The following is a 13,007-nucleotide window of genomic DNA, read 5'->3' as shown; positions in this document are numbered from 1 at the left end:
GAAAAGCTAATAATTCCGTTTAGCTTAAGCACTGGTGGTATCAGGGTAGTTGTAAGAGATGCATCACAATTAAAGGAATACATCAGGCCCAGATTGCAGAAGTTACTGAATGCCAGGGTGAAGAGTTTACATAATTCAGCAGGCAACAGGGAACCAATGAAGGTTTCTGAGAGAAGAGTGACATGATAAAAGCTATGTTTCAGGTTGTTCTAACTTAACAGCGTGGGATGGACTGAAACACAGACCAGAAGAAAGGAATGTAAGAGAAAGGGATCTTCGGGCACAGCTGTGCATATCTGCAGTCCCAGGATCACTTGAGCCCAGGAGTTCAAGCCCAGCCTGGGCAACATAGGGAGACCCCTCATCTCTTATTAAAAAAAAAAAAAAAAAAGAGAGAGAGAGAGACAAAGAGGCAGACAGAGATAATCACTTATTTGTTTATTCCACAAAAACTGAACTTCGTCTATGTGAAGCAACCCTTTTCCTCATTCTAATCTCTAATCCTTTATCTGCTTAGGGCTAAAACACCAAATCACTTATGTTAATACTGAAAATAAAGAAAAAGTAAATGGGTTCTACTAAACATATCACTATTATAAATAAATGTAAATGAATTTAAGTGTCTGTTAAAAGGAGCTTTATATATACTTATTCATATATACAATAGATTACTCAGCCTTAGAAAGGAAATTCTGATACATGCTACAATGTGGATACACTTTAAGGACATCATGCTTCAGTGAAATAAACTAGTCACAAAAAGACAAATCCTGTATGATTCCACTTACATGACGTTCCTAATCAAATTTATAAATTCATAAATGGTGGTTGCTGGGGGCTGAGAAGGGGGAACTGGGGTTGTGTAATGGGTATAGAGCGTCAGTTCTGCATGGTAAAGAGTTCTGGAGGATGGTTGTACAACAATGTAAATGTACTAAATGCTACTGAACTGTACACTTAAAATGGTTAAGGCTGGGCACGGAAGCTCAAGCCTGTAATCCCAGCACTTTGGGAGGCCAAGGTAGGAGAATCACCTGAGCTCAGGAGTTTGAGATCAGCCTGGGCAACATAGCCAAGACCTTGTCTCTACAAATAATTTTAAAAGTTAGCCAGGTGTGGCGGTGCACGTGGCTGTAGTCCCAGCTACTCGGGAGGCTGAGGTGGGAGGATTGCTTCAGCCCAGGTTGTCAAGGCTACAGTGAGCTGAGATCATGCCACTGAACTCCAGCCTGAGTGACAGAGCAAGACCCTGTCTAAAAAAAAAAAATGGTTAAGAGCGTAAATTTTATGTATATTTTACAATTAAAAATAAAAATAAGAAAAAAGGAGTTTTAGAATGGTTCATCGAACAAAACCCAATTCCAAAAAAAAAAAAAAAAAAAAAGAAACACCTAAAATAGTGATTCTGAAAGCTTAAAAATCAAGAAATGGGGAAAGCAAATGTAAACAAAAAGGAAGCAAGAGCTGTAATCCTGATATACAACAAGATAAAATTCAGACTAAGAGCACTGAATGAAATAAAGAAGATGTAAGCGTCTGGAGCGCTATGTATAAAACAACACAGCAGTACTTTCACAAAGCAGAATCCATTTTCATAAAGCAGAAAATGCAAGAAGGAACAGAAATGTTAATAGCAGGGGTCTGAAACACACTACTTTCAGTCCAAGACTCATTAAAGGGTCAAAAAATAATGGAAAACCTAAACAACATACTCTATAAGCTACATTTCCTGCATACATATCAAAATTTGTACCCCCAAAATAGGGAACATATCATTTCAAATGCACATCATGAAAAATGACCGTCTATTAGGACAAAAGAAAGCCTCAAAGTGGCTTTTGAGGATACAAGCTTTTATGATCACTCTTTGTCTAACCGCAAAGTTTCACTGAGCGGTTTCAATGCAACAAAGAATGTAGAAGCAGTTTGAAAACTAAAAAGCACCAAGCAAATATTAGTTACTGATCTGTCAATACTGTTATTGTTGTTATTATTATCATTATTCACTGCTTGGTGAACATTTTGCTTGCTCTCTGACATATTCTAGAGAAGTTGGCCAAACAGGTGGGGGATTAATATGTAATCTTTACTGTCTTCATAAGAGCTACCATTTCTTTGGTGTTTACAATGTGCCAGGTACTATGCTATTTTACTTGCAGTAATTAATTAGGAACAGCTTGCTATGTGTTTTACGAAAGCAAGACTTCTGCTTCTCTCACATCACTGTCCAGGTCCAGAACAGCGCGAGGTCCCTTTTGAGTAAGTGTTCAGCGAAGACTTGGGAACCAAAGCACACTGATTAAGGACCTACTTCAAGGTCAGATGTGGGTTTGAAATTTCATTCTAGCACTTACTACCTGTGTGACCTTGGGCAAGTTAAATATCCTTTCTGAACCTGTTTTTTTCACAGAAAAACACAGATAATCATAACACCTACATTAACAAGGATTCATCAGAAGTTTCAATGTAGGAACACGTGTAAAGGGTCTAGCATGGAACCTGGCCGACTGTAGGCATTCAATAAATGTTAGCCTGAGGTTGAAGGAGAAAGAGCAGACCTTATCAGATAATCTTAGAATAGGGGCCTTTCTTTTTTCTTAAAAAAAAAAAAAAAATCATCTTTAAACATTCTCCAATGCATGTGAAATAATTTTTAAATAGTGTCATGGGCTAATAGTGAATTAAGTTATGGTAGATCCATATTATGGAATACTGCATCACAGTGAAAGAATAAATTGTATCTATATGTACACATATGGACAGATGACCATGATTGTCACAGGGTAAGAAAAAAAAGCAAACATCAGAATATGAATAGTTCCCCTCTCTCCTTCTAAAAAATTAGATGGCCGGGTGCAGTGGCTCATGCCTGTAATGCCAGCAATTTGGGAGGCTGAGACAGGTGGATCACCTGAGTCAGGAGTTCAAGACCAGCCTGGCCAACATGGTGAAACCCCATCTCTACTAAAAAAAAATACAAAAATTAGCTGGGTGTGGTGGCGGGCGCCTGTAATCCCAGCTACTCAGGAGGCTGAAGCAGGGAAAACTGCTTGAACCAGGGAGGCAGAGGTTGCAGTGAGCCGAGATTGCGCCACTGCACTCCAGCCTGGGCGACAGAGCAAGACTCCATTTCAAAAAAAAAAAAAAATTATATATGGCCAGGCAGAGTGGCTCACACTTGTAATCCCAGCGCTTTGGGAGGCTGAGGCAGAAGGACCGCTTGAGGCCAGGTGTTTGAGACCAGCCTAGGAAACAAAGCAAAAAAAAAAAAAAAAAAAAAAGCCAGGTGTGGTGGTGCATAGCTGCAGTCCCAGCTACTCAGGAGGCTGAGGTGGGAGAACTGCGTGAGCCAAGGAGTTCAAGGCTGCAGTGAGCTATGATTGTGCCACTGCATGATGGGCGACAGAGTGAGACACTGTCTCAAAAGGCAAAACAAAATGAAACGAACACACACACACACACACATATGCACAGAGAAAGGAGGTCTGGAAGGATATATACCTAATTTTAAAGGACCAGGATTAGGGAATGGTGAGTTTTTTTTTTAACTTTCTGCATTCCAACTTATTTTGTAATTTCCAACACACACACACACACACACACACACACACACACACACACACACACACTAAACAGAAAAAAAATTCTCAAATTCTCTTTGGCCTGAATATTTCATAGGACTTTGAAAGTCATTAAACTGAATAGAAGAGGTGGTTAATTCTTCTGGCAAGTGTGAGAATTTCCATACCCAGCGTTTCTTTTTGAGAGAGGCTGTAGGAGAGAAGAGATGGAGAATGAATTGCTCCAGCATTACTCATTCTCAGCACATCCAAACAGGTAGTCTCATTCTTGTCTCTGTCACCACTACAGCCCTGACAGAGTCACAGAGAAACTCTTTGATAAATGTCAACTGAAACTGAGTAATCATCTGAAAGCCATTTGCTGAGCTGTCTGACTGCCCTGGGCTCGAGGTTTTCCTTTATTCATTTATCATGATACAGCTTTGGCCAACATACACACAGGAGAGAAATTGTTGACATGTGGAACCCAAGTACAGAAAATCTTTCATTTTCCTCCGTCTGTTCACCAAATAAGTTTTTGTTTATTTAAAGACTACAGAGGATTTGGCTGTTAAGAACCAAATGCCTTTGGAGTGGAGTTACAACATAATTTATCATTTCCTCTGTTTATTAAAAAATCCTGCATCTTTGAGAAGCACATTTGCAGTGAGTGGGGGATTTCGGCCACTCATGAAAGACTGTTGCAAAGCCCCTGTCATGTGGCTTACCCCAAAAGAGGCTCCTTAATTGCTCTATCTATCCCTGCTCTTCCCCCAGCTGACTTCTGATCATGTGATGACCACTTAGGGCTGGTGGATGGGGTTAGAGGACAGGTAAGTGGGGCAGGAGACTGTGTTAGTTTAACTTTGACCCAATTTTGACCTTGAATCCTCACTGCATGTTTCACCAGTGTAAGTAAAGAGGGAAGTGCAACCCTTATTACCTCCAGCACAGGAGAGAATCTGGAGGAAGTCAAAGAGCAAAGACAAGTTGGATGTTGCTTTGAAAGAACTCAGCCAGGCCTTGCCACCACCAAAGTGGGCTACATTCTGAAAGCAGACACCTTGCAGAACTGGAATGAACTTCCTACTTTTCCACCCAATAGATTATTATAGACAGCAATTTAGTTCAGTGCACTATGTACCCCCCCAAAACAGGGGTCATATCTTTCCCATTTTTGTATTGCCAGTACATAGTTCAGTACCTGACAAACAATTGTTGCTCACTAAATGCTAATGAAGGCAGCAGGACACAGTGGTTCCTTCCAGATTGGTGAGGTGCTGAGAGAGTGTGAGCCCAGAGAAGACATGGAAGCTCCACACCCTCTCCCTCTCCCTCAACCTTGCCCTGTGTACCTCCTTCATTGGGCTGTTCAGCTGTATCTTTTATAATAAACCAGTGAACGTGTTTCCCTGAGTTGTGTGAGCTGTCCTAGGAAATTAACTGAACCAAAGGAAGTCAAGGACTCTAGTTTGTAGTTGGTCAGTCAGGAGTACGGGTGGCCCAGACTCATGACTGGCATCAAAAGTGTTGGCAGTCTTGGGAGATGGAGCCCTCAACCTGTGGGATCTGACACTATTTCCAGGTAATGTCAGAACTGAATTGAATTATAGGATACCCAGTTGGTGTCTGCTGGAGAATTGCTTGGTGTGTGGGGGAAACAAACTCACACACCTTGTCACAGAAGTGTTCCATGTTGAGTGTGAAAGTACAAAAGGAAAAAAAGTTTGTTTTTTTCCTTTTACATTAGCACATCAGGCCTCAATTTGAATGCCAGCTCTGCTACTTGCTAGGTGTGTAACCCTGCACAAGAAACTTCACCTCTATGTAAATGACGCTGACAATGAATCATGAAAATCTTCTACCACTGATCAGCTTTGCTTTGTTACTTTGGGCAAATTACCTAATACTGTCAAGACTTAGTTTTCCTATTTGTAAATGAAGATAATACACATCTCTTAAGTTTACTGTCAAGATTATAAATAATGCCTAGAACTATACCTAACTCATAATGGCTATATTAGGAATGAATGAATGAATAAAAAACAATTGGAGGGAAAAAAAACCTAATAACCCAGTATCCAAAGATAAGCCACAATAAACTACTTGTCTGTCAACAATGGGCAGGCCCTGCAGGAAAGGTATGTCACTACCAAGTAAATGTTGAGAACAAGTACAAGAGTGGAAAATGATAGAAAGAGAGTGTTAAGACTAGAAAGAAAAGAAGTCAGCATTTGCTGGGTAGCTACTATGTGCAATTTATTCACAATACAACATATGACTGCCTACTATGCTCCAGGCATTCCACAAAGTTCTGAGGATATACAGGCTAATTAAATGCAAAAAGAATACTTAGAGTTCGTACAAAGCAGTAGACTGTGCTATGAGAGCCGGTAATGAGGGTCCTAGGTTAGAGGGGAAAAGAAGACTTCCCAGAGGACGTGATATCCAAGACAAGGCCTGATGATAAACAGGACTGGCCAGGTAAGGAGGGGAAGAGAGATCCAGGCAGAGAAAAGAGCATGTGTGAAGATGACTCACAGGCAAAACTACTGTTCTGGGTGCCTCACATACAGATCCTCAGTGATCATCAATCCAGACCAACTCTATTCTTTCCTTTGTGGTTGTTATTCCTTCCAATTTATTTAGATTTTATTGTTTAGTGAAAATGGGCCTCTAGTAAAGTGTCCAGTCACAGGTGAAGGCCAATATCAGAGTTTTAAAATGGGAACAGAGCCTAATTATTTGAAAAGGAGACTCCTAAGATGAGGAGCAGGTGGTACTAAGCCTGCCAATGGCCTCAGTCCCTTGGCAACATCAAGTCAAAGCAAATGCCTGAGTACAGGCCCTTTGCCAGCAGCAAGTATTTTCTGAGAGCCACCCACATCAAAAGGCCCAGAGCAGAAGCAGGAAGAGAATGAACATGTCTCAGTGTTCCCCTGGAAGGCTGGGCCTTACGAGGACAGCCTTCTGTCAGCATGGTGACAGTCTTCTGTGTGGATGGGGGAGGGAGAGAAGTCCCAATGTGCCACCCATGGGATCCAGCAGAAACTGGGCTCTGGAGTATTGCTGGCCCCAGTGGACCTTCATCCAAGGAGTTCTTTGGTCTTCACTGCCAGATGCCTGTCCAGTTCTGCCACTGTGTCATCGGCCATTTGGCTGATCTGCAAGAACACAATGAGACAGCCTGATTAATGGGGCTGGAAAAGGGTAGGGGGATGAATATTCCAGAAACATGAAAAGGTTATGTGAGAAATAATAATAGTGACAAAAGTTCACATTAAGTACCAGTCAGGCACTGTACTAAGAACTTTATATATACATTCTTTTTTTTTTTTTTGAGACAAAGTCTCACTCTGTCGCCCAGGCTGGAGTGCAGTGGTGCAATCTCGGCTCACTGCAAGCTCCACCTCCTGTGTTCACGCCATTCTTCTGCCCTAGCCTCCCGAGTAGCTGGGACTACAGGTGCCCGCCACCGCACCCGGCTAATTTTTTTTTGTATTTTTAGTAGAGATGGGGTTTCACCGTGCTCACCAGAATGGTCTTGATCTCCTGACCTCATGATCCTCCTGCCTTGGCCTCCCAAAGTGCTGGGATTACAGGCGTGAGCCACCGCACCAGGTCTATATATACATTCTTTTTAACTCCTAACAGCAAACCCATAAGATAGATACTATTATTATCCCCATTTTGCAGATAGGAAAACTGAGGCATTTAGATCGCTTATTCAGGACACATAGCTAGAAAGTTGGAATGACAAAATTTAATCCACAGCATTCAGATTCCACAGCCCAAAATTCTTAACTATTATTCTACAATATAGAGAAGCTAGTCTTATCTGTTCCTTGATGAGCCTCTAGAATTTCCTACACCTGAAATACTTTGTATATAAAGCCCTCACACAAATTGATAAGAATATTAAGATCCCAATAGTTAAGTGAAAAAAAAAAGCCTTGAAAAAAAATGAGGTACATCTGGTTACCAAACATGGAAAATAGACATCAAAGAAATGCAAATTAAAACAAGATACAATTCAGCTATCATAGCAAAATTTGATGCTGTGGTTTTTAATTACAATATTCAATGCCAGCAAGCTATGATGAAATGGATAAGCTTGTATATCACTGATAGAAATTCAAATTGATGCAAATGTTCATACCATTTAACCCCAAAATCTCTCAACTGGGAAATTATCACATGAACAGGATCTGAAAAAATTTTCTGAAGTTCTATACACGAAGATATTTATCCCAGCTTTATATTTAATAATACAAAAATTAGAAAATCTAAAGTTATAGAATGAGGAAGTAGTTGAATACATATAGTCATTAAAAATGGTTAAGATTTTCTACTACTTACGGATAGGGTGTTAATATGAATAACATTCCAGTACATATCATGGAAACATGCTCACATTATCCTTGAATTGAAGAAAAGCAGGACACAAAATTGTGTATATACATAGTAGAAATGATCTCTAAAATATGTAAACAAAAAAATTGTGTATTTTTAAAAACTGGAAGGAAACTTGTCAAAATATTAATAGTGGTTATATTTTACTGATGGGAAGACAGGCAATGTATTGTTCATGTCCATCTCTGTCACATCCAGCCTAGGACCTAACACATATCAAGTTCTCAGGAAAAACACACTAAGTGAATAATTATTAAAGTTTTTTGTGCTTTTCTATATTTTCCAAATTTTCTGCCATAAACACGTACTCCAAGAATGAAAAAACACAATACAGTTTAGTAGCTGCCGCAGTCTCCTTCCTATGTCGAAAAGAGACTGAAAGCAGGAAGCCTTAGGCAGGAGGCTTTAAGGGCTGCAGCATGGTGCCAAGGATCTGCACGCTCAGCAGCATAGCGGCTGTTGGACATCTTTATTTGCAGACCACAGGCCTTGGCCAGGAATTGAGAACTAAATGCACTAAAAAGGGTAGAAACTAAAAAGGATTTAGTGCAATTGGTCCCAGGCAGGGAGGTGGCCAGGCTCTCACCATAGCAACAGCTGTGCATTTTTTCAGCTAGAAAAGCAAAACACCTGGGGGCTGCCAGACACTCTGCAAGAGTGGCTGGACTCAGAATGACAGCTTGGTCCCTCCTCACTCAGCTAGCCACAAAGCCTTGAGATGCTTTTGCCCCCTGTGGCTGCCTTGCATGGGGTGTGGCATGGTGACCAGCAGTACTCCAACACCTGCAGGCTGGCAGCCTGGGACAGCCAGGAATGATGGCTAAAAGCCTCCTCTGGAAAAATGGCTTTGAGGGTAGTTTGGGGACAGGGATGGGGACTGGGAGGAGGGAGAGTACTTAGGGTAATACTTAGGGCAACAATTTGATAACATGGGTTCTGGGTGAAATTAGTGGGTTGAAAATGTGTAGGTCATTTCCCCACTTTGACTTTCAGTTTCCTCATCTATCAAATTAATATGCATGCACATTTTAAACTGGTTATTTGCTATTTCGTGTTACTATAACTTTTACTATCACTTCCTGACTTCTTTCCAAGTAATTAATGAAAAAGGGCAGGTGTGGTGGCTCACACCTGTAATCCTAGCACTTTGGGAGGCTGAGATGGGAGGATCACTTGAGTCGAGGAGTTTGAGACCAGCCTGGCAACATGGGGAAACTCCATCTCTAAAAAAACACAAAAAATTAGCCAGGCATGGTGGCACACGCCTGTAGTCCCGGCTACTCAGGAAGCTGAGATGGGAGGATAGCTTGAGCCCAGGAGGTGGAGGATGCAGTGAGCCGACATGGTGCCACTGCACTCCAACCTGGGCAACAGAGACTCTCTCTCAAAAAAAAAAAAAAAAATTAATAAAAATATTTACTAACATTTTACCATAGTACAAGCATAAGGTGTTCTTGGGGACAGCCTGCCTGTAAGTTCATCTTTTCCACCTTTATCAGATGTCTTAAAATAATGATTAATAGCAACAAGGCCAACAACAGCTTCTACTTACCGAGTTCTTACCACATGTCAGACACTTGCCTAAAACTTTACATGCATTATTGCACACAATCCCTATAACATATGAAAGACTATTATCTCTCTTTACCATATAATAAACATTATTTAACTTGACAGTTGCACAATAGGAATGCAAAGGTGTTTTATCTTCTGTTACTTCATTCAAATCCAACAACCTCACATAGCCTCTATAAAGCAGGTAGAATAGGTATTATCCCCATTTTACAGAGGAGTAAATCAAGGCACAGAATGTTAACTGATCTGTCCAAGATCACATAAAAAGTCAGTGGTTGTAATCCCAGCACTTTGGGAGGCCAAGGCAGGCGGATCACAAGGTCAGGAGATCGAGACCATCCTGGCTAACACGGTGAAACCCCGTCTCTACTAAAAATACAAAAAATTAGCCAGGCATGGTGGCGGAAGCCTGTAGTCCCAGCTACTGGGGAGGCTGGGTCAGGAAAACAGCGTGAACCCAGGAGGCAGAGCTTGCAGTGAGCCAAGATTGCGCCACTGCACTCCAGCCTGGGGGACAGAGCCAGGCTCTGTCTCAAAAAAAAAAAAAAAAGAAAGAAAGAAATTCAGTGGTGTGGCTGAGCCAAGAACTCACCCACCTTAATAGCCAGTTTGAGGCTCTTATTCCCTTTTGGAGGGGTCCCACAGCACCTGGCCTAGTCCCGCCTCATTCCGGACAGGCTGTGTTAGGGACATTAAGTGTCAATCCAAGTTCTACATTTAAAGTCACGAGACTGGGGAGAAGAGGATAAAGAAATAGGGCGAACAATTATTGAGGACCAGCCACCATACTAGCCACTTTTAAGTATGTAGCATCATTTGGTCCTCATATCAATCCTGTGCTCCCACTTTATGGATGAAGAAACAGAGGCTCAGAAAGATGACACCATTTGCTGACATTAACAGCTAAGAAGTAAAAGAGCCAGGATTTTAATCTAGGCCTGTCTCACTCCAAAGCAAGAACCCTTGCCAACATAATACCCTGCCTCATAGAGACTATAACATCGTCATCATCATTATCATCATCACATTTGCTACTTACAAATTCAGGAAAATGAAAGGCAGGGACAGAGAAGGGGAATGGCAGGAGCACAGAGTACACTCCTGGGGCAGGCCCGCCTACCAGCCATCCTTCCTGAGGCCTAGCTCAAAACACCCGCTGCCTTGCCTGGACCAGCCTCCCTGCCTTCCACCAGTCTGCCAGGAGCCTTTCCCTCCTTCAGCTCTGCTAGCACCCAGCTTTGCTCATTTCAGAGCAGCACTGTTTCTCAGGGAAAGGCAGCAGTGAAAGGATCTTGGCCAGATTTACTGGTGGCTTCTGCCAAGTGCTTTAATGTTCAGCACGCCCATTTATAGCAAACCAAAGCAAAGGTGAAACAGCAGGCTGGCAGATGTCAGAGTCCTGAGCAGGAAGACCTCGGTCCTTCTTCAGCAGAGCTTGCCTGGAATGGGGGTTGGGAAGTAGCGGGGGGGGGGGAACAGGTGAGGAAATCTGGGGGTCAAACATGACTATAGGGATAGAACCTACAAATGAATCATTTCATTCTTATTTTTATTTATTTTTTTTGAGATGGAGTCTCACTCTGTCACCCAGGCTGGAATGTAGTGGCGCGATTTCGGCTCACTGCAGCTCTGCCTCCCGGGTTCAAGCGATTCTCCTGCCTCAGCTTCCTGAGTAGCTGGGACTACGGATGCCCACCACCATGCCCGGCTAATTTTTTATGATTTTAGTAGAGACAGGGTTTCACCGTGTTAGCCAGGATGGTCTCGATCTCCTGACTTTGTGAACTACCTGCCTGGACCTCCCAAAGTGCTGGGATTATAAGCGTGAGCCACTGCGCCCGGCCTATCATTTCATTCTTATACACCAAAAATTGAAGAAGCATTTTTATAATAAAGCTTTAAAAAATCTGACCTCAAAAGATTTTTGAAAAATTAAAAAAGATAATCTCACTCAAAATAAAATCCAAATTGTTTATAATCCCATCATCTGAAATGACCACCTTTAATATTTTGACATGTATAAGCTGCCAACCCCATGTACATGTGACTTTTCTTTATAAAACTAAAATCAAACTGCGGTATAATCTACCTTTTAAAAGCAAATTCCAAAAAAAATTTACCAAGTCTATAAAATATTTTTATAACTTTCTATGTAGATTCTAATGAATGTAAAACAATTTACTTCCCACAGTCAGAAATTTATAGACACTTTCCAGTTTTCTACTATTATATATGTATCAATGAACATTCCTATAAATAAGGCTCGATTCTTTATTTTGGGCAAATTCCTAAGTCACTAAATCAGAAATGTATGGATTTTAGTATATATTATCCTTTAGAAAGGTCGTATGGATTTATACAAAGAATAACCATCTTTTCTGTAGAGTGTGAAAGTAAAAGCAACAGTTCCCAGATAAGCAACATTTTCAGCTCAGATAAAAAATTCCAGGTTCAAGTGTTAGGGGTTATAAAAGGCAAATTAAATACGTATATATTCTAAAAACACAGTAGTATGTACCAAGAATCTTACAAAAAATATGCAATCCCTCTGTACAGTAATTCCACACTTGGGACGTTCCAGTCTATTCTAAGGAAATCATCTCAACAAAGATTTATATGTATATATATATATATTCACTGCAACCTTATAACAAAAAAGTTTCAACAAACTAAAATGTCCAAAAAGAGGGCTTATGAAAGTGAACAACAGCACACCACCAACTATTTAGCAGCCATCAGAAAGAGTTTTACAAAGAGTTTTTCAAGACATGAAAAATGCTAATACCTTTGAGGTCAAACAGAAAATAAAAAGCTGAAATACTAAATTGTATATATACTATATGTTCTCAATCATGTTTAAAACTATGTAGTGTTTTTTTTTTTTAGAAAAAAGGAAAAAAGAAATATTCCAAAATGTTAAGAGCGGTTGCCTCTCCAATGTGGGAGGGGAGGATGAACTTTCTCCAATGAACATATATTACTTTGATAATAAGGAACAAAAGTAAACAAAATTTTAAAACTGTCTGATGAAGCAACAATCAGCCATAACCTTGTTTTATATCTTTAAAACATGCACGCACACGTACACACACACACACACACACACACACACACACACACACACACACAACCAAAAATTCCAGTCTGGGGCCTTCTGACAGTAGAAAGAACACCATGAAGTATATATAAGGCTCTCTACTGTTCCAAACTTTTAACTCTATGACAGTAAATTAAGTTATTAACAATCCTGGTTAAGAATAAACATTTAGCTGGGCACTCATGCCCGTAATCCCAGCACTTTGGGGGGCTGAGGTGGGCGGATCATCTGAGGTCAGGAGTTCAAGACCAGCCTGGCAAACATGGTAAAACCTCATCTCTACTAAAAATAAAAAAATTAGCAGGGCATGGTGGCACGTGCCTGTAATCCCAGCTACTCGGGAGGCTGAGGCATGAGAATCG

The 13,007-nt window shown here is 41.0% G+C and overlaps 1 protein-coding gene across 5 annotated transcripts in view; it reads right to left on the bottom strand.

Moving 5' to 3' along the window:
• Positions 1-620: 620 nt before the first annotated feature.
• Positions 621-13,007, bottom strand: part of MRRF (mitochondrial ribosome recycling factor) — a 69,071-nt gene continuing 56,684 nt past the window's right edge. For 3 of the 5 annotated variants that reach the window (XM_019033905.4, XM_031014521.3, XM_019033906.4), the window contains one exon: positions 621-6,724. In XM_019033905.4, the coding sequence (XP_018889450.2) occupies positions 6,647-6,724 (78 nt within the window). In that variant the 3' untranslated portion in view covers positions 621-6,646. Of the gene's footprint in view, positions 6,725-7,919; positions 8,038-13,007 lie in introns of all 5 variants that reach the window. The other 2 variants (XM_055351844.2, XM_055351845.2) reach the window with 1 other exon arrangement.

The sequence above is a fragment of the Gorilla gorilla genome, chromosome 13 (assembly GCF_029281585.2).
Source record: "Gorilla gorilla gorilla isolate KB3781 chromosome 13, NHGRI_mGorGor1-v2.1_pri, whole genome shotgun sequence".
Classification (NCBI taxonomy): domain Eukaryota; kingdom Metazoa; phylum Chordata; class Mammalia; order Primates; family Hominidae; genus Gorilla; species Gorilla gorilla.
Note: the sequence above shows the minus strand (reverse complement) of the source record. Positions and strands in the feature narration are given on the sequence as shown.